The sequence below is a fragment of the Capra hircus genome, chromosome 6 (genome assembly GCF_001704415.2).
Source record: "Capra hircus breed San Clemente chromosome 6, ASM170441v1, whole genome shotgun sequence".
Lineage (NCBI taxonomy): Eukaryota > Metazoa > Chordata > Mammalia > Artiodactyla > Bovidae > Capra > Capra hircus.
The window spans coordinates 116859234-116882215 of NC_030813.1; the positions used below are offsets into that span (position 1 = coordinate 116859234).

Below are 22982 nucleotides of genomic sequence, written 5' to 3' on the forward strand. Positions count from 1 at the left end.
AGTGGCTTCTCTCCAGGTGTTGTCTCTGAGGAGAAACTGTTGGCCGTGGTCTCCTGGGGGTGTCGTGTGGCTGGGGGTCTGGTCCTCCCCTCTCTGGCTCCAGAGCTCTAATCTGGGAATTCACAGAGTGTCAGTGAGCCCTGAGCACCAGGTAGTGCTGCCACACCGTTAGGGAGAAGCTCGTTTATAAGTCGGATGCCGCTCTGCTGACTTGTGCTCGTTTGCCGACAGGCACACCTGCCCCGGTGGCGTCTGCGTGTCTCTGACTGCTCAGCCGTGCTCCTCACGCACCCAGCAGTAACAGGGCCAGGTCACTGCCCAGAGTGATGGGGATAGACCTTCTTAAGTAGCAAAGTCACCACGCTCATGAAGCTGCGTAGTCGCTCCCTTCATTCTTTGGGTATTTTTGTGAAGACCTAAATGGGCGTCGTTAGAAGTATAGCACTGTGTCCTTTGGAGGCACGGTAACAAAGTCTTCTCTGATTTCTTAGGAGATAACTGTGAGTGTGTGCTCTCAGTTCAGCCGTATTGCACGTTTCCAGGCCTGAGAGTGTCTCTTAGTGGCTTTCGCAGCAAGTTGACAAGCTGTCATTTAGGCATTCTCCTCCTGGACTTCATTATTTGTTGATTTTTTTAAAAATTATGTTTATTTTACACACCACTACTCACTCACCCCGGGCTTCCCACACGGCTCAGTGGTAAAGAATCTGCCTCTGCAGCACAGGAGACGTGAGTTCGATCCCTGGGTCGGGAAGATCCCCTGGAGAGGGCAGTGGCACCTCACTCCAGTGTTCTTGTCTGGAGAATCCCACAAACAGAGGAGCCTGGCGGGCTGCAGTCCAGGGGGTCGCAGAGAGTGGGACACGACTGAGCAGCTGAACAGCAAGTGGAATCTCCCTGGCCCTGGCTGCAGACCTTGCGGGGACGTGTTCTGCAGAACTGAAGGCTCTCACTCTCATGTAGGGACGTAGACGCTAAGTAGGGCCCTCCTTGCGGTTCATAAAGAACTGAAGAGTCTGCACACACACATAGCAGACTGCTCTGAGGCATCCCACACTCGAGGGGCTTCCATTCAGCTCTGGGAAAGTCTCCAGTGGCTAATGCTTTATACTCTGCGAGAATTTGGAGCAGGTCATGCTTCTCTGAAATACGTGCTGAGTTTCCCAGGAGCCTTATCTTCCGCCCACTTGGGTTTGGCTTCCACAGGTTCTGTTGAAGGCTTTCATCGCGAACCTGAAGTCCAGCTCCCCGACCGTGCGGCGGACCGCGGCGGGCTCAGTGGTCAGCATCTGCCAGCACTCCAGGAGGACGCAGTACTTTTACAGCTGGCTGCTCAGCGTGCTCCTAGGTGAGGCCCGACCGGCCAGCGCCTCGCCCCAGGGTGTGGGGGCCCCTGGCATCTTCCCGAGATAGGCCTTTGAAATTCTTTACTGTCAAGCAGCCCCTCTTCAGCTTCCTGACGGGGTCCTTCAGCCTGGCCAACAGGGAAGTGTGCAGGTGCGCCGCCGGGGCGGCGTGAGGCCTGGGGAAGCCTCTCCCTGCCCTCCTCCCCGGGGCAGCAGTGAGGATGAGCCTGGTGGGACGGGGTGGGAGCCTTCCTGGGACTGGCCCTCCAGGCTGCACACCGCACGGCCTCTGTACAGGCCCTGGGTGCAGGGAGCCCGAGCCGCAGGGCCATCTGCACGGCTGTAGGCCTGCTGCCCGGGCCTCCCGCCCTGGGGTGGCGGCAGGCACCCGTCCCGGCAGGTGGCGCAGGCAGCACCTGGGCAGCGGATGCAAGAGAGCTGCCTGGCTTCCCTCGCTGCGTGGGCCCCAGCGGCGCCCCTGGGTCTCTGCTCGCGGCCACGTGCTCTTCTGTACTGATGCTTGTGCCGTCTGCGTCCCCCCGGCCTCAGGCTGCCGCTCGGGTCTCTTCCTGTTAGCAGAGGGTGCTGCGGGCTCCCAGCAGCAGGCCCGCTGCGACGCAGTCTCGCTGCGGCCTTTGTAGGTTTGCTGGTCCCCGTGGAGGAGGAGCACCCCACCCTGCTGATCCTCGGCGTCCTGCTCGCGCTGAGGTCCTTGGTGCCACTGCTGCAGCAGCAGGTCAAGGACACGAGCCTGAAAGGCAGCTTCGGGGTGACGCGGAAAGAGACGGAGGTCTCCCCCTCGACGGAGCAGCTCGTCCAGGTAGGCAGCCCCCGAGCTCCACTCCGGTGCCTGTGCAAACAGGACCAGCGTTCAGAAACTCGGCTCCTTTGGAAGAGAAGCAGCAGCCTGGAGAGCAGAGGGTTACGAGTGTGGACTCTGGAGCTGGACCTGCTGGCTCAGACCCTAGGTCATGACTCCAGGTCCTCGACCGTTGTGTGGTGTGGCAGTGGAGTAAAATGAAGGTGTTTCTTAGGAGGTTTTCAAGATGATTACATAAGCCCCTTCGGAACAAATCCCAGCCCTTGTGTTATTTCATCTGTGGGTGTTTCACGTGGATCCCTGTAGCTGAGCACTCTTTGTTTCTGATTTTAAGGACAATGCCATCGTCACACCTGAAGGAAAGAGCGTTTTCTTAGCATCAGATGCCCGCACATCCCTGTCACTGTGTTCTTCTGCTCTCTGGAACCAGCATCCGAATGAGGCGGGCTGTTAAGGGCGTCCGTCTCTTTGATTTCTCAGTCCCCTTCCGTGCCTCGTTTCTATTAGAGTTCATTTTTTGAAGAATCAGATCATCAGTCCTGTGGCACTCCTGGCAATCTTATTTTTATTACTTGACTCTCCACTGTGTAAATTAACAGTCCTCTTTGCTGTCTGTATTTCCTGTAAAGCAGTAGCTGGAGTAAGAGGCTTATCAGAGTCAGTGTGCGTTTTATAACATGCGTATCTCAGTTCAGTGCTACCTGGACAGGATTTTAGAAGGAATATTATTGGGGCTGCGTACTCAGAATTTTTTCTGATTTTTTTTTTTTTAAGAGGCTTCTTAGTCAAACGTTTGGAGACCATCGGCCTCGTGGGGGAAGCAAGCAGGCATTCATTAAATAGCACGGTGGGAGGTGTGGTGTTCTGTAGAGAGCATGGTGCAGGGGGTGTGGACAGGCCATTAATAGCTGATGCTCTTCGGTGAGTAGGCTTTGACCAGGGACAGAAAGTTGGGAGAAGAGCGCTTTTCGGACTGTAGCCTTCGCCCGGGCCACGGAGTGAGAGATTGAGAGTGTGTGGGCAGGGGTGAGCTGGGTGAGCAAAGGCGTCCAGGCTCTCTCATAGGTCAGCTGGGATGCTGGGGGAAGAAGTGGTGAGAGGTGTGCGGAAAACTGCTGAACTAGAACAGCAGTCCTGGGAGGCTGAGGGAAGCGCTGTGGGAGGTGTTGTTTCATTAATTGCCGACTTCCTTAATAGCTACGTTTCTTCAAGGTGATTAAACGCTATGGCGCCTTGTCACATTAGCAAGCTAGGTGAGATTCTCTCTCAAACATACCTAATCTGTATTCTTTTGACTTATGGCCATTTTGAGTTAAATTATTTTGGTTAAGAACTTCAACTTAACTAATGTAGTTTGGCTAGGTATATTTAAATAGAATTTAAAGTAATCCTGGGCCTGACTAAACTGTTAAGCAAGTCTGGGCAAAACACAGATATTTCTAGATATGCAAGAATTCATTTTGCTTTTAATGTACACTTTTTTTCTTTTTGTGTATGCTTTTAAAAAAATTATTTAAAGATGCATTCTAGCAAAATGAGAAACAAATGCAAAAACCCTGAAGCCCTGAGACCTGGGAAACACAGCTAACCACGAACGTGGCGGGAGCTGTTCTGAGATGGCCATGTGCAGTGGGCCATTCAGATTCTTCACAGAGACAGGAGGTCCAAGGAGCTCCCTGCCGCCATTGTCATGACTGAGAGCTGGAACAAGGGGAGGTGCGTGCGTGTGTGTGTGTGTGTGTGTGTGTGTGTGTGTGTGTGTGTGTGTGGCGGAAAACCAGGGGAGGTGGGCGGTGTGGTGTGTGTGTGTGTGGTGTGGTGTGTGGTGTGTGTGTGTGTGTGTGTGTGTGTGTGTGTGTGGGTGTGTGTGGGTGTGTGTGGGTGTGTGTGTGTGTGGCGGGAAAACCAGGAAGGTACAGCAGAGAAAACGTTACCCAGTGTTGGAGCAAATTGTTGACTGATTTTAAGCAAGTGTGAGACTATAATAAAAGAGAACTCATTTAACTGTTATCCTTGGGGCATTCTCTTTCAAGTGATACAGGACTCAGTTCAGTTCAGTTGCTCAGTCGTGTCCGACTCTTCGCGACCCCATGAATCGCAGCACGCCAGGCCTCCCACAGGACTGGTGATAGAGAAACAGTTCTTTCTTCTTGGGTCCGGTCACATTAATAGGCTTTGCAGTGAACGATGTTCAGTCGCTCAGTCGTGTCCGACTCTTCGACCCCATGGACTGCAGCACGCCAGGCTTCCCTGTCCTTCACTGTCTCCTGGAGTTTGCTCACTCATGTCCATCGAGTCGGTGATGCCGTCCAACCATCTTGTCCTCTGTCGTCCCCTTCTCCTCCTGCCTTCAGTCTTTCTCAGCATCAGGGTCTTTTCTAGTGAGTCAGCTCTTTGCATCAGGTGGGCAAAGTATTGGAGCTTCAGCATCAGTCCTACCAATGAATATTCAGGACTGATTTCCTTGAGGATGGACTGGTTTGATCTCTCCAGTGTCCAAGCGACTCTCAGGAGTCTTCTCCAGCACCACAGTTCAGAAGCATCAGTTCTTCATGAATGAGGTTAATGTGCACATTTTGAGGTACATACTGGTGTTTTAATTCAGTATTTAGACTCAACATCTAGGCAAAGCACAAGTGATTTAAGAAGTTACGTCTTAGTGTGTAATGCAGCCTTTAATGGCACAAGAGCGCTGACTGTGCCTCAGAATTTGGGAGGAGGCAGATGAGGTCAGGGAGCGCAGGGTATGCGTTTCCTCTGTCCACGGACTAAGAAGCCAGGAGAGTCTTTGCTCAGAGCAGACAGGTCAGAAATCCCAGCTTAAGCTTGTGAGCTGATTACACAGGGCACGGGGTCATGGGCCAACTCCCCAGCTCGTAGCAGGAGAGCAACCACAGACAGTATGTGCACAGCTGTGTTCCAGGAAAGCTGTGTGCAGAACAGCTGCTGGGCCAGGTTTGCCCTGGACTGTGGGTCACAGACATGTGACCTTGACTTGGGAGGTGCCCATCAGAAGAAGCAGAGACATCGCATGATTCAAAGGAGCCACCTTTGAGACTTAGCTTATACACTGCTATACTGTTGTTATAAAAAATATGTATTACTTCTGTGATACCACAGATTGGGCTGCCCAACTTAGCAAATAAAAATAGAGAGCACCAGCTACTTGAGTTTCAGGTAAGTCACCAGTAACCTTGTTGTGTGAGTAGGCTGGAAGTCGCACAGCTCACAGTTACACTTCGGAATTATTTATCTGAAATTTGCATTTAACTGGGCACTCTGTGTATTATCTGGCACCTCTAATGAAGAAGAAAGGGATAAGTCCATTCTGCTCGTGCACTGTGGCGCAGTGGAGAGAGTGGTGCGGTGCCTCTAAAAGCTCTGGAAGCCCTTTCTCGGTTTCTGTGGCCAGTGCTGCTTGCTCGGCTTGTGTATCTGAGGAGCTGTGCGCGCGGTGTGTGTGGGGCTTGATTCTCCTTTCCTGGTCCCCAGTGTAGGGAGAGGGAGCTCTCCATTACCAGGCTTCTCCTCTTGTGGGAGTGCTCTGCTTATTTTTAAGGAACTAATACAACCGTGAAACAGTCCCGGGACTTTAGAAAACCATGGAATCGAATCATCACACTGGTAGAAGAGAGAGAGACGTGTTCGGGGGGAGAAGGCACACATTCTCACAGCAGAAGGCAAAAGCCGAGAGCCTGGAGCCTGGCACACACCGTCAGGGCCTCGGCTGGCGGTGACGCGGTGCTCCTGTTTCTAGGTGTACGAGCTGACCTTGCACTACACCCAACACCAGGACCACAACGTCGTGACCGGGGCCCTGGAGCTGCTGCAGCAGCTCCTCCGAACCCCGCCGCCTGAGCTCCTGCGCGCACTGACCACGGCGGGCGGCGTCCGGCAGCTCGCGGCCGCCAAGGACGAGCCCGGGGGCCGCAGTCGGAGCGGGAGCATCGTCGAGCTGATAGGTAGGGCGTTCGACGGCCACCCTGGAGTCCACTCTGCCGTGACTCGGCCCTCTGCTGAAACTCGCGCGTTGCTGGTGAGCCACGGGCGGCTCAGTCGCTCGTGACACAGGTGTCGTCCTTACTCCTGCACCCAGGAACGGGGGTGGTGCGGGCGGGTGAGGTGAGGCCAGCACGGACGCCCGGCCTCCTGACCCGGCCTCGGCCGCCTGCACGTGGCAGTTCATCTGTCGGGGAGCAACAGCACTGGCGCTGTTTGCCCGCGACGGATCCCGGGGTCTTCCTGGGGCCCTCGAGGCCTTTGCTGCCCTCTGGGCCCTGCTCTGCAGTCCCACCTGGCTCTAGGCAGCCCTTTGTCCCTCCTCCCCCGGCCCTTCCTCCCCCACTTTGCTCTTTTTCCCTGTGCTGTTGGGCACTACGCGGCCCTGACCCCGCCACACGCTGCTGCTGCAGACCCCCCTGTTTGACTCGGACTGGTCACCGGGGAGCTGGAAGTCAGGGGTCCCTGACTGGTCCCTGACTGGTCCCTGAGTGGCAGCCTCTGGACCGGGTCTGGCGCAGCGGAGGCTTCTGGGACTCTGTGGACCAGCCGCACCAGGCCCTGCGCGTGGGGTCTGCTTGGTGCAGTGTGGGCAAGGTGGCCTTCACCGTCGGTACTGACCAGGGAGGCTGCAGCTCCTGCCTGCGGCCTCGTGCGGGCACAGTGTCTGCCTGAGCCCCGTGGAGGATCTCTTGCTGTGCCAGTCCACTGGGCTTTGTCCTGAGCTGTCCTTCCTCTGTGGGTGCATGCCTGACAAATGGTTGCTGTCCAGTGATCTAATTTCTAATGACTGTGTCTAATGAAAATGTTGATTTGATTATTGGTTGACCAAATCATCTGGGTTTTCTAATGTTTTTAGTTTGGCTTTTAAATGCACTTTGAGCTCTTTCGACATTTTAGGTCACATCTTTAGAACTGCATTTTTGAGTGCTAATGTAATTTTCAAGTCATTGACATTGAAATTATGCAGTTTTTATGTTACAGGGTGGTGGTTAAGCACCACCTGTGGAAATAACGTTCACGTGTTTTCTAAAGTTGAATCAAGCGTGAAGATTTTCTAATTTGTTCTGGGTTTCAGCCGCTTGGGACTGTACTTTAACCTGTCATTTTCTGTGACTTACAGCTGGAGGGGGTTCTTCATGCAGCCCTGTCCTTTCAAGAAAACAAAAAGGTGATTATTTCAGAAATGATTGTTGTTTTGAATCTTGCTGCTTTTTCAGCATTTCTCTGATGCAGTTGGCTATGCCTGTGCCTCTTCTCAGCAAGGTGTATAAATGCAGCTGAAATCTGATAACCAGGCCCGAATAGTTCTGTTGGGTGGCTTCAGAAAGTTACTTGTGGATCAGAATTGGTTTGTCTTAAATTTCTCTCTTTTCGGGGGGTGGGGTGCACCCCATGTGACCTCTGGGACCAGGGGTAGATCCCAGGCCTGGCAGTGAGAGTACTGAGTGCTCAGCACCGGACCTCCAGGGAAGTCCCTGTTGTAAATTTCTCACGCTTTAGGTGAGGGATCAGCAAACGTCTTCTGTGAAGGGCCAGGTGGTGCCCTTAGAGCCCTCTTTTTGCAGGGCTTCAGCTGTGTCTTGTGGCAGGAAGGTAGGCACGGATGATGCGAGGCTAACAGGCGCAGCTGCCTTCCAGCACAGCTTTATTTAGTTGTCGACTCCTGCTCCTGTGGGTTTTCTGTTTGTAAAGGCAGCTCATCATCCCAAAGAAACTTGTTTGGTATTAGTCAGGGATAATGTTTGGTTAGTTATTTGGTTAATTTGGGCCTGGTTGTCATTTTTCAGCCATATTTACCTTTGTACATACCCACGTTTTCTGATATAATCATTTTTATTTAATCAAAGTTCTTCTGATACGGTCTGAAAGTTTTGGTACACATCAGACTTACAGCACCAATTATTTTCTTCCTTTGCTCTAGATTTCCATAGGAAACTATTGCTGTTTTCTATTTTGAAATCCTAAAAGACTTCTTTTTTTTAAATTGACATATAAAAGCTAATTTTTTACATATAACGTAACATGCTAGTCTGTTTCGTGTCTTGAGTGTTTAATTGAGACAGCCTAATGCCTAATATTATTTGTAGTGTTGAATGGGATCTTAATAGGAATAATATTTTAGTCCTGGCTGGATTAGGTAAACGTTTCCTAGAATACTTGGAGTTAACAATATTTGGGTCATCATATGGAGAAGGAAATGGCACTCCACTCCAGTATTCTTGCCTGGAGAATCCCCATGGACAGAGGAGCCTGGTGTGCTACAGTCCATGGGGTCGCATGGAGTCAGACACGTTTGAAGCAGCTTTGTACACATGCATGCACAGATCATCATGGTGTGGGACCCTTTCAAGTTTGAGATTTTGGGGAAAACCCTGAGATTTCTTGAAAGCTGAAAGACTTCTGTCGAAAGCTCGTGTTTCTTCCCTTGGCCTGGGAGAAGACTTAGGCGTGTTTCCCCCCTTGGCCTGGGAGGAGGCTTCAGGCGTGTTTCCCCCCTTGGCCTGGGAGGAGGCTTCAGGCGTGTTTTCCCCCTTGGCCTGGGAGGAGGCTTCAGGCGTGTTTTCCCCCTTGGCCTGGGAGGAGGCTTCAGGCGTGTTTCCCTCCTTGGCCTGGGAGGAGGCTTCAGGCGTGTTTCCCCCCTTGGCCTGGGAGGAGGCTTCAGGCGTGTTTCCCTCCTTGGCCTGGGAGGAGGCTTCAGGCGTGTTTCCCTCCTTGGCCTGGGAGGAGGCTTCAGGCGTGTTTCCCTCCTTGGCCTGGGAGGAGGCTTCAGGCGTGTTTCCCTCCTTGGCCTGGGAGGAGGCTTCAGGCGTGTTTCCCTCCTTGGCCTGGGAGGAGGCTTCAGGCGTGTTTCCCTCCTTGGCCTGGGAGGAGGCTTCAGGCGTGTGGATTTCCCTGGCACTGCCTTGTCTCGCCTTGCCTCTTGGTCTCTTTCTGAGGATGAGGCCATGGCAGGTTGAGGTTGAGATGTCTTTTGAGGGCTGGAATGTGGAAGTTGTGCTCAGGCTCTTTGTCATTTTTGAGTGTGTTACTGTTGTCCTTTAGAGCTGCAGGTGGCATACTTTTCTGCCGTAGCTGCAAGATCCTTCTTTTCAGGTGAAATCTGCCAGTATATGAGAGAGAGAGACAGAGCTGTTGGGTGTCAGATCGGGGTGAGGGTAGGGGGCTTGGCCTGGCCTTGCCCCCTTGTTGGGGGAGCTCCTTGGAACAGACTTGCAGACTGCTGTTTCCAAGGACGGAGGCTGCTTCGTTAACTCTGAATCCACAGGTTGGAGTGTTACTTGCTTTCTCAAGGTAAATCACCTGTTCTGTGATGAAGGGCTGTGTTGTTTAGTAGATGAGCCGAGTTGCTGTGTTAGTTTCTTCTAGATCCTGAGTTTCCTTTGCTTTTTCCTGGACGGGAGGAGGGCTTCAAAGTCGTATCAGTGTAGATTTATGGCAGTATCACACCTGTGACTTAATCTTTGAAGAGGAGTGAAGTTAGAAATTGGAACTTGCCAGTAATTATTTTGATAGTGTCATTTGATGACATTTATATGTAAAGTAACCATAAGGATTTAATGATCCCACTTAAATCACGTAAAGACTGTTGTTTTCTTTTTTCCGTATTATAATTTGGAAACTGTGAACTGTAAAATGTATTTTTAGAATTTTGCTAAAGATGAAATACTAGTCCATCCTCCCAGATCATGCAGTACTTGAGTACTGGTTATCAGCAGTAGAAATCCAGCAGGGTAAAAGATAATAAAAGTGACTTTTTCTTGGAGATATGACGTGAATATCCTGGCGGCTAATAGAATGGGTTCTAGCTATAACTTGACATTTTTAAGATTAAATAGTAAATAAATTATTTAACATTGACAATAGTCTTAAGCAACTAATATTAATTGTTAAAACGTCTGTGGTGCAGGTCGAGCATCGTTGCTCTCAGCTGTCTCTCACGCAGGTCCACTGACGGTCACGGCGCTCTGAGCAGGGCAGCCCTGCGTTCTGTGTCGCCGCTCTAGAGGTCGTGGTGGCAGCTGAGAGCAGGGTCGGGTGTGCCGTGCGCTTCCTCTCGGAGTGCACGTCTGTCTGCTCTTCCAAGCTGTTCCTTCGGCACGCTCTGGACTCTGCTGTGTCCTTCCCTAGGGAAAGTGCTCTTCGGAGAAGCGGCACCCTTGGAAGATGACTCGGAGTCCAGGTCGGAGGGCAGCAGCCCCGCCTTCTCAGGTAGTGAGCCCCTTGTTCCTCTCTGCTGACCCCCTGCACCTCAGTGGGTCGTGCTCCTCGGAGGCAGCCGTGAAGCCAGCTCGAGTCTTCTTTCATAGTGTTCACTTTGAAGCACTACCTGTGTGTGTTCTTGGATCAAATATTTGCTGTTTTCCTATATAGGATATTTTCCTTTATCAAATACATGCTATTTTCAAGCTGTTTTAAAATTAGGTCCATACTCCCTGGGTGTAAGTCTTTTTGAGACGGGAATGGTGGGTAAAGTGTCTCATGAATTGCATGGGTTGTGAGGAGGAAAATGGGATTAAAAATTGTCTGAGGATCTGAACCAGGAAGAAATGGAAAATAACAGACCAGTTATCAGTATTGACATTGAATCAATAATAGCTTTCAACCAGCAAAGTCCATGATCAGATGGCTTCATAGCTGAATTCTCCCAAACATTTAGAGAAGTGTTGACACCCGTCCTTCTAAAAGTGTTACCAAAAATTGCGGAGGAAGGAACACTTCCAAACTCATTCTGTGAAGCCACCATCCCCCTGAAACTGAAACCAGACAAAGCTACAGTCACAGCAAAATTACCGGCCAGTGTCGCGGATGAGCACAGATGCAGTCAAGCAGGGTTCTCCTGGGGGCGCAGGGGTTTCACTGTCCACAAAGCAGTCAGCGTGACAGACCGCAGGGACAGACGGAGAAGGTGAAGAGCATTCGAGAGTGGTTGGGTCTGTATAACCCTAGCCAAATGAATGTTTTTAGATAACTGAAAATAAGGCTGAAATACAGGGAAAGAAAGTCTGAATACTTCTCAGTGGTGATTATTTATTTACTGGTTTACTTTACAAGATAGAACCCCATGGACAGAGGAGCCTGTCCATGGGGATTCTCTAGACAAGAATACTGGAGTGGGTTGCCATGCCCTCCTCCAGGGAAATCTTCCCAACCCAGGGATTAAACCCAGGTCTTCCACATTGCAGGCGATTCTTGACCAGCTGAGCCACCAGGGAAGCCCAAGAGTACTGGAGTGGGTAGATTTTTTAAATCACAAAAATAAACTTAAAACATTAAAAATAAATTACAGTTATCCATGTGCCCAAGTGCTCACTGACCCCTGGCCTCCGGGAGTGACGTAGCTCACAGCTGGGTGTGGGTGCTTGCGTAGGGTGGGGTTTCTGACTGGGGAGATGTGAAACTTGACGCCGCGGGGGAGTGGGCCTGGCTGAGGAGTCTTGAGCGGGATCTGGGGAGATGGAAAGCCCGCCTTCCGGAGCGCCGCTTGCTCCGAGCTCCGGGCTCTTGTGAGCGCCCTGCCTGTGCTCCAGCCTGGCTGCCCGGGAGTCACCAGAGTCTCCATGCCGCTGCGTACTCAGGACGGAGCAGCAGCTTGAGAGCTGGAGGTGGCTTGACAAATGTCGCTTGTCAGACTTGAGAGCTGGCGGTGAGATGCCACTCGGGAATATTCATAGCATTTAAAAATATCTACTTGTGGTCCTTATTTTACCAACATAGTGATAGAGGAAAAGATAAGTAATCCAGTCAAAATGTTTGAAGGACGCACTGTTTGTCTTTTGAAATTGGCTAGTTCATATTTGCACTGTATTTAAGGAAGTTTTGCAGTTAAAACAGGTGCTGACAGTGAGTTTGGGGCATTCTGCACATATTCGGTCCCCCGTTGCCCGCTCTTGCTCACCCTTTGAGGAGGGAATGTTCCTCTGTCTGCAGCCTCAGCCAAGGGTGAGGCCGGAGGTGAGCTGGCTGCCTCTTCCGGGGTCTCCACTCCTGGCTCCACCAGCTCAGCGGCCGACTCTGCGGGCCATGACATCATCACCGAGCAGCCCCGGTCGCAGCACACGCTTCAGACAGACTCGGTGGATCTGGCTGCCTGTGACCTGACGAGCGCCGCCACCGACGGGGACGAGGAGGACATCCTGAGCCACAGCTCCAGCCAGATGAGCGCCGTCCCTTCCGACCCCGCCATGGACCTGAACGACGGGACCCAGGCCTCCTCGCCCATCAGCGACAGCTCCCAGACCACCACCGAGGGGCCCGATTCAGCCGTGACCCCTTCCGACAGTTCTGAAATTGTAAGTGGTCAGAGGGGGCGACCCGATTTCTGCAGAGGGGCCTTCCCTGGGCCCCAGAGCAGGATCCTCCTGCCTGTTTGTTCCACCCATCTGGCCCGTGAATAGCGTGTAGAGGGCTCAAGCTCAGCTCCTGTCGCAGCTCAGCCCCATCGGGGACCTTCCCTAGAGGAGGCGGCAGGTGTTCTTTGTGCTGGACATGGAGCCAAAAGTTAGGCTAGCTGATGAGTGCGAGGGAGTGCATTTGGATGTTTAGTGCCTTTTGGGGCACAGGGTAAGTCATTATTGTGAAGATCCTTAATGAACCTGTTATTAACAGATCTGCAGTCTTAATGCAGTGTGATTAATGACAGTAATACTGTGCATTGTTTTAACACTGTCTGACTTTTCAAGAACCTTGACTACATAGGCCATCTTATAGAACGTGTCTCTAAGCACCTCTCGTCTCTGAGTTAGTGGACACGAAGCCCTCCAGAGTGGTCTGAAGTTTGGTACAGGCATAAACTGAGCTTTACAGCCCAGTTTTCTTTAAACAATTTCTGCTGGCAATTGTTTCACTGCTGCTGACTGTGTTCTGTTTATTAAGATTTTTTTCTTAAACTGGAGTGAATGCAGCAGCTTCAAGAAACACATCACGAAGCACGGGCAGCTGCCTGCTTGCCACGTGGACGCGGCTTCTGACGGCCCACTTGGTTCCCACTGGCTCGGGTGGAGGAACGGGCTCACCACTGGGGTTTTTAGCTAGAAGACCCGGAAGACCTAGCAGAAGATAGGGTAACTGGGATGTGGGAAATGATTTGAAGTCAGGAAAGGGTGACGAGTACTGACCAGTAGGCAGGGAGAAGGGGAGGCTGGGGGAGTGCTGCGCCCAGCAGCTCGTTAAGTGAGCGGAGGGAGTTTCTGCCGTCGGTTTACTGCGCCAACTTCCGTCTTGCCTGTTTTTCTCTTTTAACCTTTATCTGTCTACTGGCCGTGCCGGGCCTTTGTTGCTGCAGGCTTTTCACTCTCCGTGGCGAGCAGGGACTGCTCTCTCGCTTTGGAGCTCAGGCTCTGGGACTCCAGGGCACAGGCTTGGTAGCTGCGGCTTTCGGGATTCGCCTTCCTCAGCACGTGGGATCTTCCCCGATCAGGGATGGAACCCATGACTCTGGCAGTGGCAGGTGGAGTCTTTACCCCTGAGCTACCAGGGAAGCCCGTCTTGCCTTTTTGTAGGTGATGCTTTCTGGACGGGTTCTCTAGACATTGGACAGAACGACCACGGGAAGTTGTGCGACCATCCTGTCTGGAGCTGCTGCCGCAGCCGTGTGCAGTGGGGCCGGGCTCTGGCCTGCAGGGAGCTAAACGTCTCCCCTGGGCGTTCCTCACCCCTGCAGAGTTCTCTCTGCTTTATGAGGTGCTCCCACGTCTTTTATTCAGCCTGAGTTGTTTGCTGCACACGCGCTGAGCACCTGTTACTCTCCAGGGATTGCTCTACACACGGGGGATGAAGCAGAGGGTACAGGCACAGAACCGTTGTCACGGAGCTGGCGTTTCAGAGTGCGAGCCCTCAGACTCTCTACACTGAGGGCCGGAGAGTAAACCTCCTTGGCTCTGTGAGCCATCGGGCTGGTGTTGCACACTCATCTCTGCTGTTGAAGGGCCAGAGCAGCCACAGACAGTATGTGAAGGAATGAGCGTGGCTGTGTTCCAATAAAACTTTATTTACAAAAACTGGTGATGGGCCAAGTTTCCCTTCCTCTGTACTAGAGTGTGTGCACGTCTGGGTAGGGCAGATCATAAGCCAGTCATCGGCCGGTAAATAAACACACAGTCAGGTTGCAGTAAGTGCCACAGAGAAAAGAGCCAGCTGTAGGGGCCAGGATTTCCTCACGAGACCATCCAGTGTGGTGGTTCAGGGCGTGGCCTGCGGGGAGCCCCGCCTGGTGAGAGCTCTGGCTCAGCTGCTCAGGACCTGGGCAGCCTCCACAGCTGCGGCCCTTGCTGCTCGTCTCCTTACCCACAGAATGAAGCTGGTGATGGTGCTTAACGCTGTGAGACTTGTGGGGTAAGGGACGTAATATGTGGGGGTGCTTCCATGCCGGCCGGGGCCATACTGGGATTTTCAGAAATGTTGTCTTTTATTACGATAGAACTTCTCATTTTAGCCTGTGTGGGGTGTTTGTTTTTTCAAGTTATCTGGAGAGGAGGAAATTTATTTCTTTCTTGATTGTTTTTGCTCATGTATTAATAGCTCAGTTTTGTTCTTTTAATTTTAATTGAAAGGAAAATACTTTTAATGATGCAGAATTTATTTCAGTAATAATCTGCTAACAGTTTTTCAGGTAAATTACAGGGGATTTCAAGTGGATGTGAGAAATCTGGCAGTATGAAATCACCACCCGTGTGTGTGGCTAGATATATGAAATACTGTGCCCCACACTTAGTTGGGTCAGTCCTAGCAGTTCAGGGGGTAACCTATTGTTAGACTTTTTTTTAAAAGACTTTTTCTCATTTTTCACTTGCTTGTGAACACAGAGGTTTTTGCTTGGACTTTTTGTCTTTTTGTAATCAGAAAAGAGAAATGTCCAGATTGGGATTTCTTTGGCATTTTTGGAGTCACAAAAGCTTTCCATAACGTGGTAACGTGCGGTCAGTGAGCTCTCGGTACTGTTCACGCCTGCACCCGTGTGCCTTTGAGGAAATGACCTTCCTGTGGGTGTGTACAATGTGGTCCACGTTGCTTACGGGGCTTTGCCTTTGCCTTTCCACCTTGGAGGGTGTGCCCCTTGGGGGTGGCGCTTCAGAACCCTCACAGCCCCTCTTGCGCGTCCAGGTGTTAGATGGCACTGACAGCCAGTATCCAGGGATGCCGGCGGGGCAGATGCAGGACGAGGAGGAGGACGCTACCGCCGTTCTTCCTGACGAAGATGCAGAGGCTTTCAGAAACTCTTCCATCGGTACGTTGACTTCAGGCGGTGGACGTAAGTCCCCGGCACGCAACTGAGCTCCATTCCGAGATTTTGTTCCTAAGTCCAGCAAAGTGGGCCCAGGTATCCGGCCATGTAAGGACTGTACTGTAATAGGTTTATAATACTTATCATACTTTTTCCTGGACTTGAACTAAAGACCCAGTGGACATGAGTTTGAGCCAGCTCTGGGAGATGGTGAAGGACAGGGAAGCCTGGCGTGCTGCAGTCCATGGGGTTGCAGAGAATCGGACACGACTGAGCGCCTGAACAACAGCAGCCACTGTGTAGAGGGTGCACGCGTGTGGCGATGCACCCTGCACACGTGGACTGGCCTTCGTGGTTGGAACGTGAACACGTGTTCACACCTTGGGAAGTTTATGGCTGGAAAGCTCGCACGGAGGGGCCTTACTGTCCTACCAAGCCGCCTTGTTTTCAACCCTGACCTCTCACGTCTTAGCCTCCAAGAGGTCTTCTGGTGTCTGTTTCCTGAGTTGTAAATAGCAAATGAGAAAATCAGCTGAGAAATTATCATCCGTTCTTGATGATGAGTCCTGAACTTTCGTATTGACTTTGTGTCGATATGTGTATTTGTGTTTTAATTGGAAACTTGTCGATTGACTTAGTCTCTCTCTTTGATTTTGAAGCCCTTCAACAAGCACATTTGCTGAAAAGCATGGGCCACAGCAGGCAGGCCTCTGACAGCAGTGTGGATAAATTTGTCTCAAGAGAGGAAGCTGCCGAACCAGGGGATCCAGAGAGCAAGGTGAGACGCCGGGGCCGAGGCCGCGCCGCGCCGCGCCCCGCGGGCTGAGTGTGTGAGCGTGCTGTGTGAGCGTGCTGTGTGAGCGTGCTGTGTCTGCGCGCTCCTGGCTTTCCGTGGCTGCACCTTTGCTCAGCTCTTTCCCCTTGGCATGTCGACCTCGAGTCCGCTCTGCTGTCTGCCTCTTGAGGTGTGGGTGTGTCCTTGAGGACTGCCCGGAGTTCTGCCCTCTTGGGAGTCCTTCCCGGACACACCTGTCGGTACCAGGTGGACTGCAGGTGACTTCCTGGACCATCCATCTGATGGTCGTGTGTGGCCTGGCAGCGTTTCTTGGTCTCATTCCACTGAGTCATCTGCCCACTCACCGTGGTGGGTGCTCTTGCAGCTTACCGTCGCAGCCCCTCTGAAGGCTCGGTCGAGTGGCATCTCGGGTCCATGCCGTGCAGCCATCCTGACCGTACGTTCACAGGACCGTTTGGTCTTCCCAGACTGAAACTCTGTCTCCACGCGACACTGACTCCCATCCGTCCCTCCTTCTGGCCCCTCTCACCCATCATTCTGCTTTCTGTCTCTTTGGATCTGACGACTCTGGGGGCCTCTCATAAGTGGAATCACACAGTATTTGTCCTCCTGTGTCCTCAGAGGCATCCGTGTTATGGCAGGTGTCGGAATCCCCTCCGCTGTGAGACGAGTGGTATTTCGGTACGCGTGTTGACTACGTTTCGCTTTTCTCTTCCTCTGTTGATGGACAGTAGGGTGACTCCCGCCTTCTGTCTGTTGCAAATACTGCTGCTATCAGCGAGTGTACAAATACTCTTCCGGACCCTGATTTCATCTCTGGGGGGTCCTGCCCCAGCAGTGGGGTCGCTGGGCTGCGTGGCACTTCTGCCTCTCACGTTTCGAGGAGGCCTGCACTGCCTGCCGCAGCAGCGGCGCCGCCTCGTCTCTGGTTACTTTCTGCGTTGTGTGGCGTGTGGGGTCTCAGTTCCTTGACCAGGGATTGAACCTGCGGCCTCTGCATTGGAAGTGCGGAGTCTTAACCCCGGGAAGTCCCTGCCACTCCACCTTGCATTCCCTCCCGCGGTGCACCAGCACCATTTCTCTGCATCTTCGCCAACACTTCCTTCTTTTTTTTCTTTTTTTGAGAGTGGCCATCACACTGGGTGTGCGGTGGTGTATCATTGTGGTTTCTGACCTGTGTCTCCCCTAATGATGAGAGACGTGGAGTGTCTTTGCGTGAGTTAATTAGCCATTCACGTTTCTTCTTTGGGGGACTGTCTCTTGAGGTCCTTTGCCCATTTTTAACTCGGGCTGTTTGCTTTTTCAGTTGTTGCCCAGCTGTCCGTTGAGCTATGTCAGTATCATCTCTGTGTCGTTCGCTTTTCCCCTGTAAGTGTCCTGTACTCCCAGCTAATTTTAAGTTCCTCAGGTCAAGAGGTACTGCTTCACACTTAGTCCCTCCATGGATGCCCAGTCGCTGTCAGGACCCCGGCCGCGCCTGGTGGAATGGCCCTCCCCTCACAGCTTTGGGCGTCCCTGGGCACTTCCCTCTGCCTGTGCGGCGTGCTCCCTGCCCGCTGGGCTCATTCGGCCCCAGCCCTAGGGGCCCCCTGTCAGGATTCCCCCCAGGGGTCTGATCCTGCCCCACCGTGGCCTGTGAGGTCGAGCACATCTCTGAATGCCAAGCTGCTGGCACAGTTGCTGCTCTGGAATTCTTTGTTGGGTGAGCTAAGGAATCAGCGTGTAGGTTCCATGATTATAAGACAGTAAGTGTTGGTTTTTCTTTACAGCCCTGGCGGGTCAAAGGCGACATTGGCCAGTCCACTGACGAGGATTCCGCCCCTCTTGTCCATTGCGTCCGCCTTTTGTCCGCTTCGTTTCTGCTCACAGGGGAAAAGAATGGTGAGCATCAAAGAGCAGGTGCAGAGCTGAAGGGAGCGACTCTAGGTTTCAGAGGTCGCCTTGGTCACCAGCTTTGAGCTGTTGCAGCAGCCAGGGCAGAAGCTGGACACGGGCTTTGGTTCTCACTGACTGACAGCGGGGGGCAAGGAGGCTGGGCGAGGCTGGTTCCGTGGGTCTGGCTCTGTCTGTTTGGAAGCTGAAGGTTTGCCGCTGTGACGCTGACGGTGGCCGCGCGGACTTGTTCGCAGCCTTGGTTCCGGACAGGGACGTGCGGGTCAGCGTGAAGGCGCTGGCCCTCAGCTGCGTTGGAGCCGCCGTGGCCCTTCATCCTGAGTCTTTCTTCAGCAAACTCTACAGAGCGCCTCTTGACACCGTGGAATTCCCTGGTACGTTCACACTTTGTGTCTCGTTCCTCATGTTTGTCCCTGGTTTGGAAGCTGTTTCCAGCTCTGACTATTTTAGTTTTAGAGCACCAAGCTTCCTGAGTGAGTCTGCAGCATCTGAGCTGTGCGGTAGCGCTCCTTGCGCTTTTGGCTTGTTGGATGCCCTGCAGGTGCGGCGTTTAGTTGAAACACAGAGGAGAGCTATAGAGGTCTGGGAATGTAAGAGCTGATTAACATACGTACTGGGTTTTAGCAAAAGCACAAATTGTGTGTAATCAAAATTGCTTCGGGTCACACCAGCCAGACCAGACATTGACACTCAGAGCCGGCAGGGAGTGAGCCATTCACGCTCAGAGCCGGCGGGGGCTGAGATGAGCTGGGCGGCACCGGCCAGTCTTCCCTGGTACACGTCCTGGGGCGTCTCCTTGGGTGGGGTGACTGGTGGAAGACTGCTCTGCTAAAGTTACCCTCCCACCTGCTCTCTCTCTCCTCCCTTTCCTTGGGTGAGGGGACAAACTCATGCTTTTGAAGTTACATTAGATAATAAATGCAGACAACTTTGAGGCTCTCTAGTCATTTTCTTGAAGCAAAATCTTAACCTGGAATTATAACCCAGAAACTCTATTGTGTTGAAGCGGTGTCAGGGATGTGATCAATATAGGGTCTTTAAATCCGGGATGTTTTTTTACCACTGATGGTTGTTACAGTAGAGTCTTTTCTAGATTAGCATCGCTCCCTTGCCCTTCTTTTTCTTTCCTGAGAATTCAGCCTTTGCCCTGAGTTAGAAAGTTGATGATAGGGACCTGTACAGTGGCCGGGCCATCTCTCTCCACAGAGGAGCAGTACGTGTCAGACGTCTTGAACTACATTGACCACGGGGACCCGCAGGTCCGGGGAGCCACAGCCATCCTGTGCGGGACCCTCGTCTGCTCCGTCCTCGGCCGGTGCCGCTTCCATGTCGCGGGCTGGATGGGCGCCGTCAGAGCCCGGACAGGTAACCAGCAGCTTTCAGCTTTCAGCGTCGTCGCTCCTGGATGGCCTTCTCGTGTTCAGGTTCACACAAAGGCGTCTGTGCTTGCTCTTCCGGGCAGGAAATACATTTTCTCTGGCGGACTGCATCCCCCTGCTGCAGAAAACTTTGAAGGACGAGTCCTCGGTTACTTGCAAGTTGGCTTGTGCTGCTGTGAGGGTGAGCATGAGGGTTGTGACATCATTTCTTTGATTAGTGGAAATTTTACCAATGTTAACAATGATAAGTTAAGCTTAATATTAAATATTTCCTTTTGCAACAGTAATTAACATCTATGTATCTGTCTCTCAGCCTTAGAAGGAAAACAGTGCCAGCAGAGTCCAGGTTTAATAGACTTTGGTTTAAATCTCAGAATATTTGTTTGAAATACACCTTTCCTAAAGGGTATCTCTGTCTTGCTCATATGAAGCGTAAAACTTGTTTATTTAAAACGCAGCAGCTCTTTCAGACCCCTCGAATGCACAAAGTGAGGCACTGGGGTTATTTAATCGCTGTGGTGTTGGTGGTGGGACGGCCCCAGGCCTCTATGAGGTAGCATGTTGAAATGTTCTATCAGCTGGTTCATAACTCACAACTGGCCCAACAGCAGTCCCCATTAAGCAGTAAAAATCAAACCCCAAACCCTACCATTGTCAGATTCATGTCCCCCTTTCAAGTGTCACAGCTCGGCCAGACTTGCTCCTTGGTCCCAGATGTTCGCCAGATGTTGGTCAGTTTGTGTGTCTGCTGGGGCAGAAGGGAGTCAGTCAGCAGCACTCAGCAGTCCGCGTGCGGAGCCACTGCGCACGCGCTGAGGCGGCCCGGTGCCGGGTCCCGTCCGGCAGGGTGCAGGCCCTGGGTCGTGGTGCTGAGCCTGGGGCAGTCGGGGGTCAAGCAGGGGCGGCACGTGCCCAGTGTCAGGGGAGAGAGCTGGGCCCCATCGGGCAGGGCGTGGGCCCTGGGTCGTGGTGCTGGGCCTGGGGCGGACGGTGGTCCAGCAGGGGCGGCATGTGCCCAGTGTCAGGGGAGAGAGCTGGGCCCCATCGGGCAGGGCGTGGGCCCCGGGTCGTGGTGCTGGGCCTGGGGTGGATGGGGGTCCAGCAGGGGCGGCACGTGCGCGGTGGCGGGGGAGAGGGCCGGGCCCCATGCGGCGGCACGCTGGTGCTCCCCCTTGAGGGGACTGCAGTGCGTGTGTGTGGCCGGTGTTCCTGAGCGAGGCCGCTGTCTGGGGGCTGCAGTGGGCACCGGGCGGGGTGCGCGTGGGGTCTGCAGAGGCCCACCCGCCGCCTGCCTTCCAGCTCTGTGTCATGAGCCTCTGCAGCAGCAGCTACAGTGCGTGGGGGCTGCAGCTCATCACCGACCTGCTGGCCCTGCGGAGCAGCTCCTACTGGCTGGTGCGGACGGAGCTTCTGGAGACGGTGGCAGAGATCGACTTCAGGTGGGTGAGGCGGGGCCTGCTGGGTCCGGCTTGAACGGCGCTGGGCGGCCCAGTGCCCAGCTGCAGGCAGTGGCCCGTGTCCCTCTCTGTCTGCCCCTCTCCTCTGAGTTGTTACGTCCAGGCAGAGGAGTGGAGTTTTCTGGTAGTCTTAGTCATTCAAGTGTTCTGCACAGCATGAGTGAAAGAGCTCAGGCTTCTAGAACAATGATGCATGTGTCACTTGGGCCTGTTGAAACGAGTGCACGCCACACTGTACTGAGCCTCGGTCAGATGGCGGATTGGTATTGTCACAATTAAAGCATAACTTCTGATGCCTTGCAGTTTATCATTTTCTGAGAAAGCATGATGCCCCATGTTTTCTTTCTGTGCTTTCTTTTAGATGGTAAAATTTCGTTTTTGTCTGAGTTTGTGGGTTTTTTTTTTAAGCCCCCATTTGTAGAAGGCTGGTTGTGTGCCAGGCTGGGCTAGGTGCCCTCTGTGGGTCATTGTCTTCAGCCTTAGAGCACGTCTGTGAAGTCAGGGCTGCTTCCCACTACATCTCACAGATGGGACCCCGAGTGGTGGCGGGGGGGACCTGCTGGTCTCTGAGGGTGCCAGAGCCTCAGCCCCCTCCCCACGGTCTGCCCTCCCGCCACCTGAGGCATTTGAGCTAGTTCTGTAGGGCGCCTGGGGTCTTTCACAACACCAGGTGTGCGTGGTCGCTTAGAAGAAAAGTACGGAGCACTTTCTGAGTCTGGAGTCGGGAGGAGTGTGTGCTCTCCTTTTGGAAGCAGCCGTCTTCCTGCCGTGTAGCATGGGGCTGCCTCAGAGCCTCCCCGGGCTCCCGCCTGCGGCCCTGGCCTGGCCGTCCTCCTCCATGTGCCAGGCAGGCCATCCGCGCAGCTTTGTTCAGTAGCTGGATTATTTACCGTGATATATGTTCTTTTGTGTTAGGTTGGTGAGCTTTCTGGAGGCCAAAGCAGAAAGCCTGCACAGAGGGGCCCATCACTATACAGGGGTAAGCCCTTCATTTCTGGGAGGCCCTGATTTAACTTTCAGGAGTATACTTTCCTGTTAGTGTGGGATTTCTAGGAATCCGTTTTATCATGAAGCTTGTGATCATATGTGTGACTTTAGGGCTAGTGACGTTGAGTTCTTCTTTACCGGCTTTCCAAGATACCTGATCTAAAATTCATTAAAATACAGAGATCATATATGTTTTTATCATGTTTCTTTCCAAAGCGTTTAAAACTGCAAGAGCGGGTACTCAGTAATGTTGTCATCCATCTGCTTGGAGATGAAGACCCCAGGGTGCGACACGTTGCTGCAGCTTCGTTGATGAGGTATTTGCCCAGTATTTCCTCTCTTATTTCATTTTCTTGGTTAAAGTCCTACACAACATGACAGTGGGGAGAGAGGCGAAAATTTGGAGGCCATAGGGCATAACCCTAAATCCTTTGAGCTCACTTTCGGTGACTCTTAAGCTATCAAAAAGCATATTTTTCACTGTCTCAAGAGCCTGAAATGAAAATTAAGACAGCAAGAAAGTACTAGCCTCATATTGTAAAAGTAATGGACTTTGATGGCCAGATTTCTGAAATATGGAGAAGAGCACTGAGAAGAAAATCAAGGTCGCTGGTCACTAGCTCTCCCACTGGAGATGGCCGCTGTTAGCGTTTGTTTGCTTTACGTCCTTTGTGCACGTTTCTTTTCCAGAATTAGGACACAGTGTACATGCAATTTTGTTATTCTGTTAATCTCCACATAATAATCATGAGCGTTTTCCTGTGAGAAATACTCTTCTAACAAAGCCTCTGTGACCCCCGCCCTTGTCTGGGGCGCCTCCCTCTGTTCGTGGTGTTCATGCTTCTGTCCTGAAGCGAATGGCGTTTCATACAGTGTGAGATGCAGAAAGGCTGGAAAGGCTCTTCACAAGAAGCTTGGAGTTAGTGGCCGCTTCTTCACTGTGTGGTTGTGATAGAATTTTTTGTAAGGATTATTTGGTTGGATCCTAAGTTTTTATTGATTTAAATAATGAATAATGGTTCAGTGACTTGTATTATACATAAATGTTTACCTAGTGACTAGTATAACGCATAAATGTTTAC

The 22982-nt window shown here is 52.3% G+C and overlaps 1 protein-coding gene across 4 annotated transcripts in view; it reads left to right on the forward strand.

Moving 5' to 3' along the window:
* The window catches only part of HTT (huntingtin), a gene marked incomplete at its 3' end in the record, with an annotated part of 114816 nt that overhangs the window by 33012 nt on the left and 58822 nt on the right, over positions 1–22982 (forward strand). Inside the window, 15 exon segments of one of the 4 annotated variants that reach the window (XM_018049859.1) lie at positions 1207–1348; positions 1988–2166; positions 5924–6128; positions 7289–7336; positions 10297–10380; positions 12097–12458; positions 15268–15391; positions 16048–16166; positions 17954–18065; positions 18314–18451; positions 19284–19442; positions 19540–19637; positions 20756–20895; positions 21829–21892; positions 22117–22217. In XM_018049859.1, the coding sequence (XP_017905348.1) occupies positions 1207–1348; positions 1988–2166; positions 5924–6128; positions 7289–7336; positions 10297–10380; positions 12097–12458; positions 15268–15391; positions 16048–16166; positions 17954–18065; positions 18314–18451; positions 19284–19442; positions 19540–19637; positions 20756–20895; positions 21829–21892; positions 22117–22217 (2075 nt within the window). 4 annotated transcript variants of the gene reach the window in all.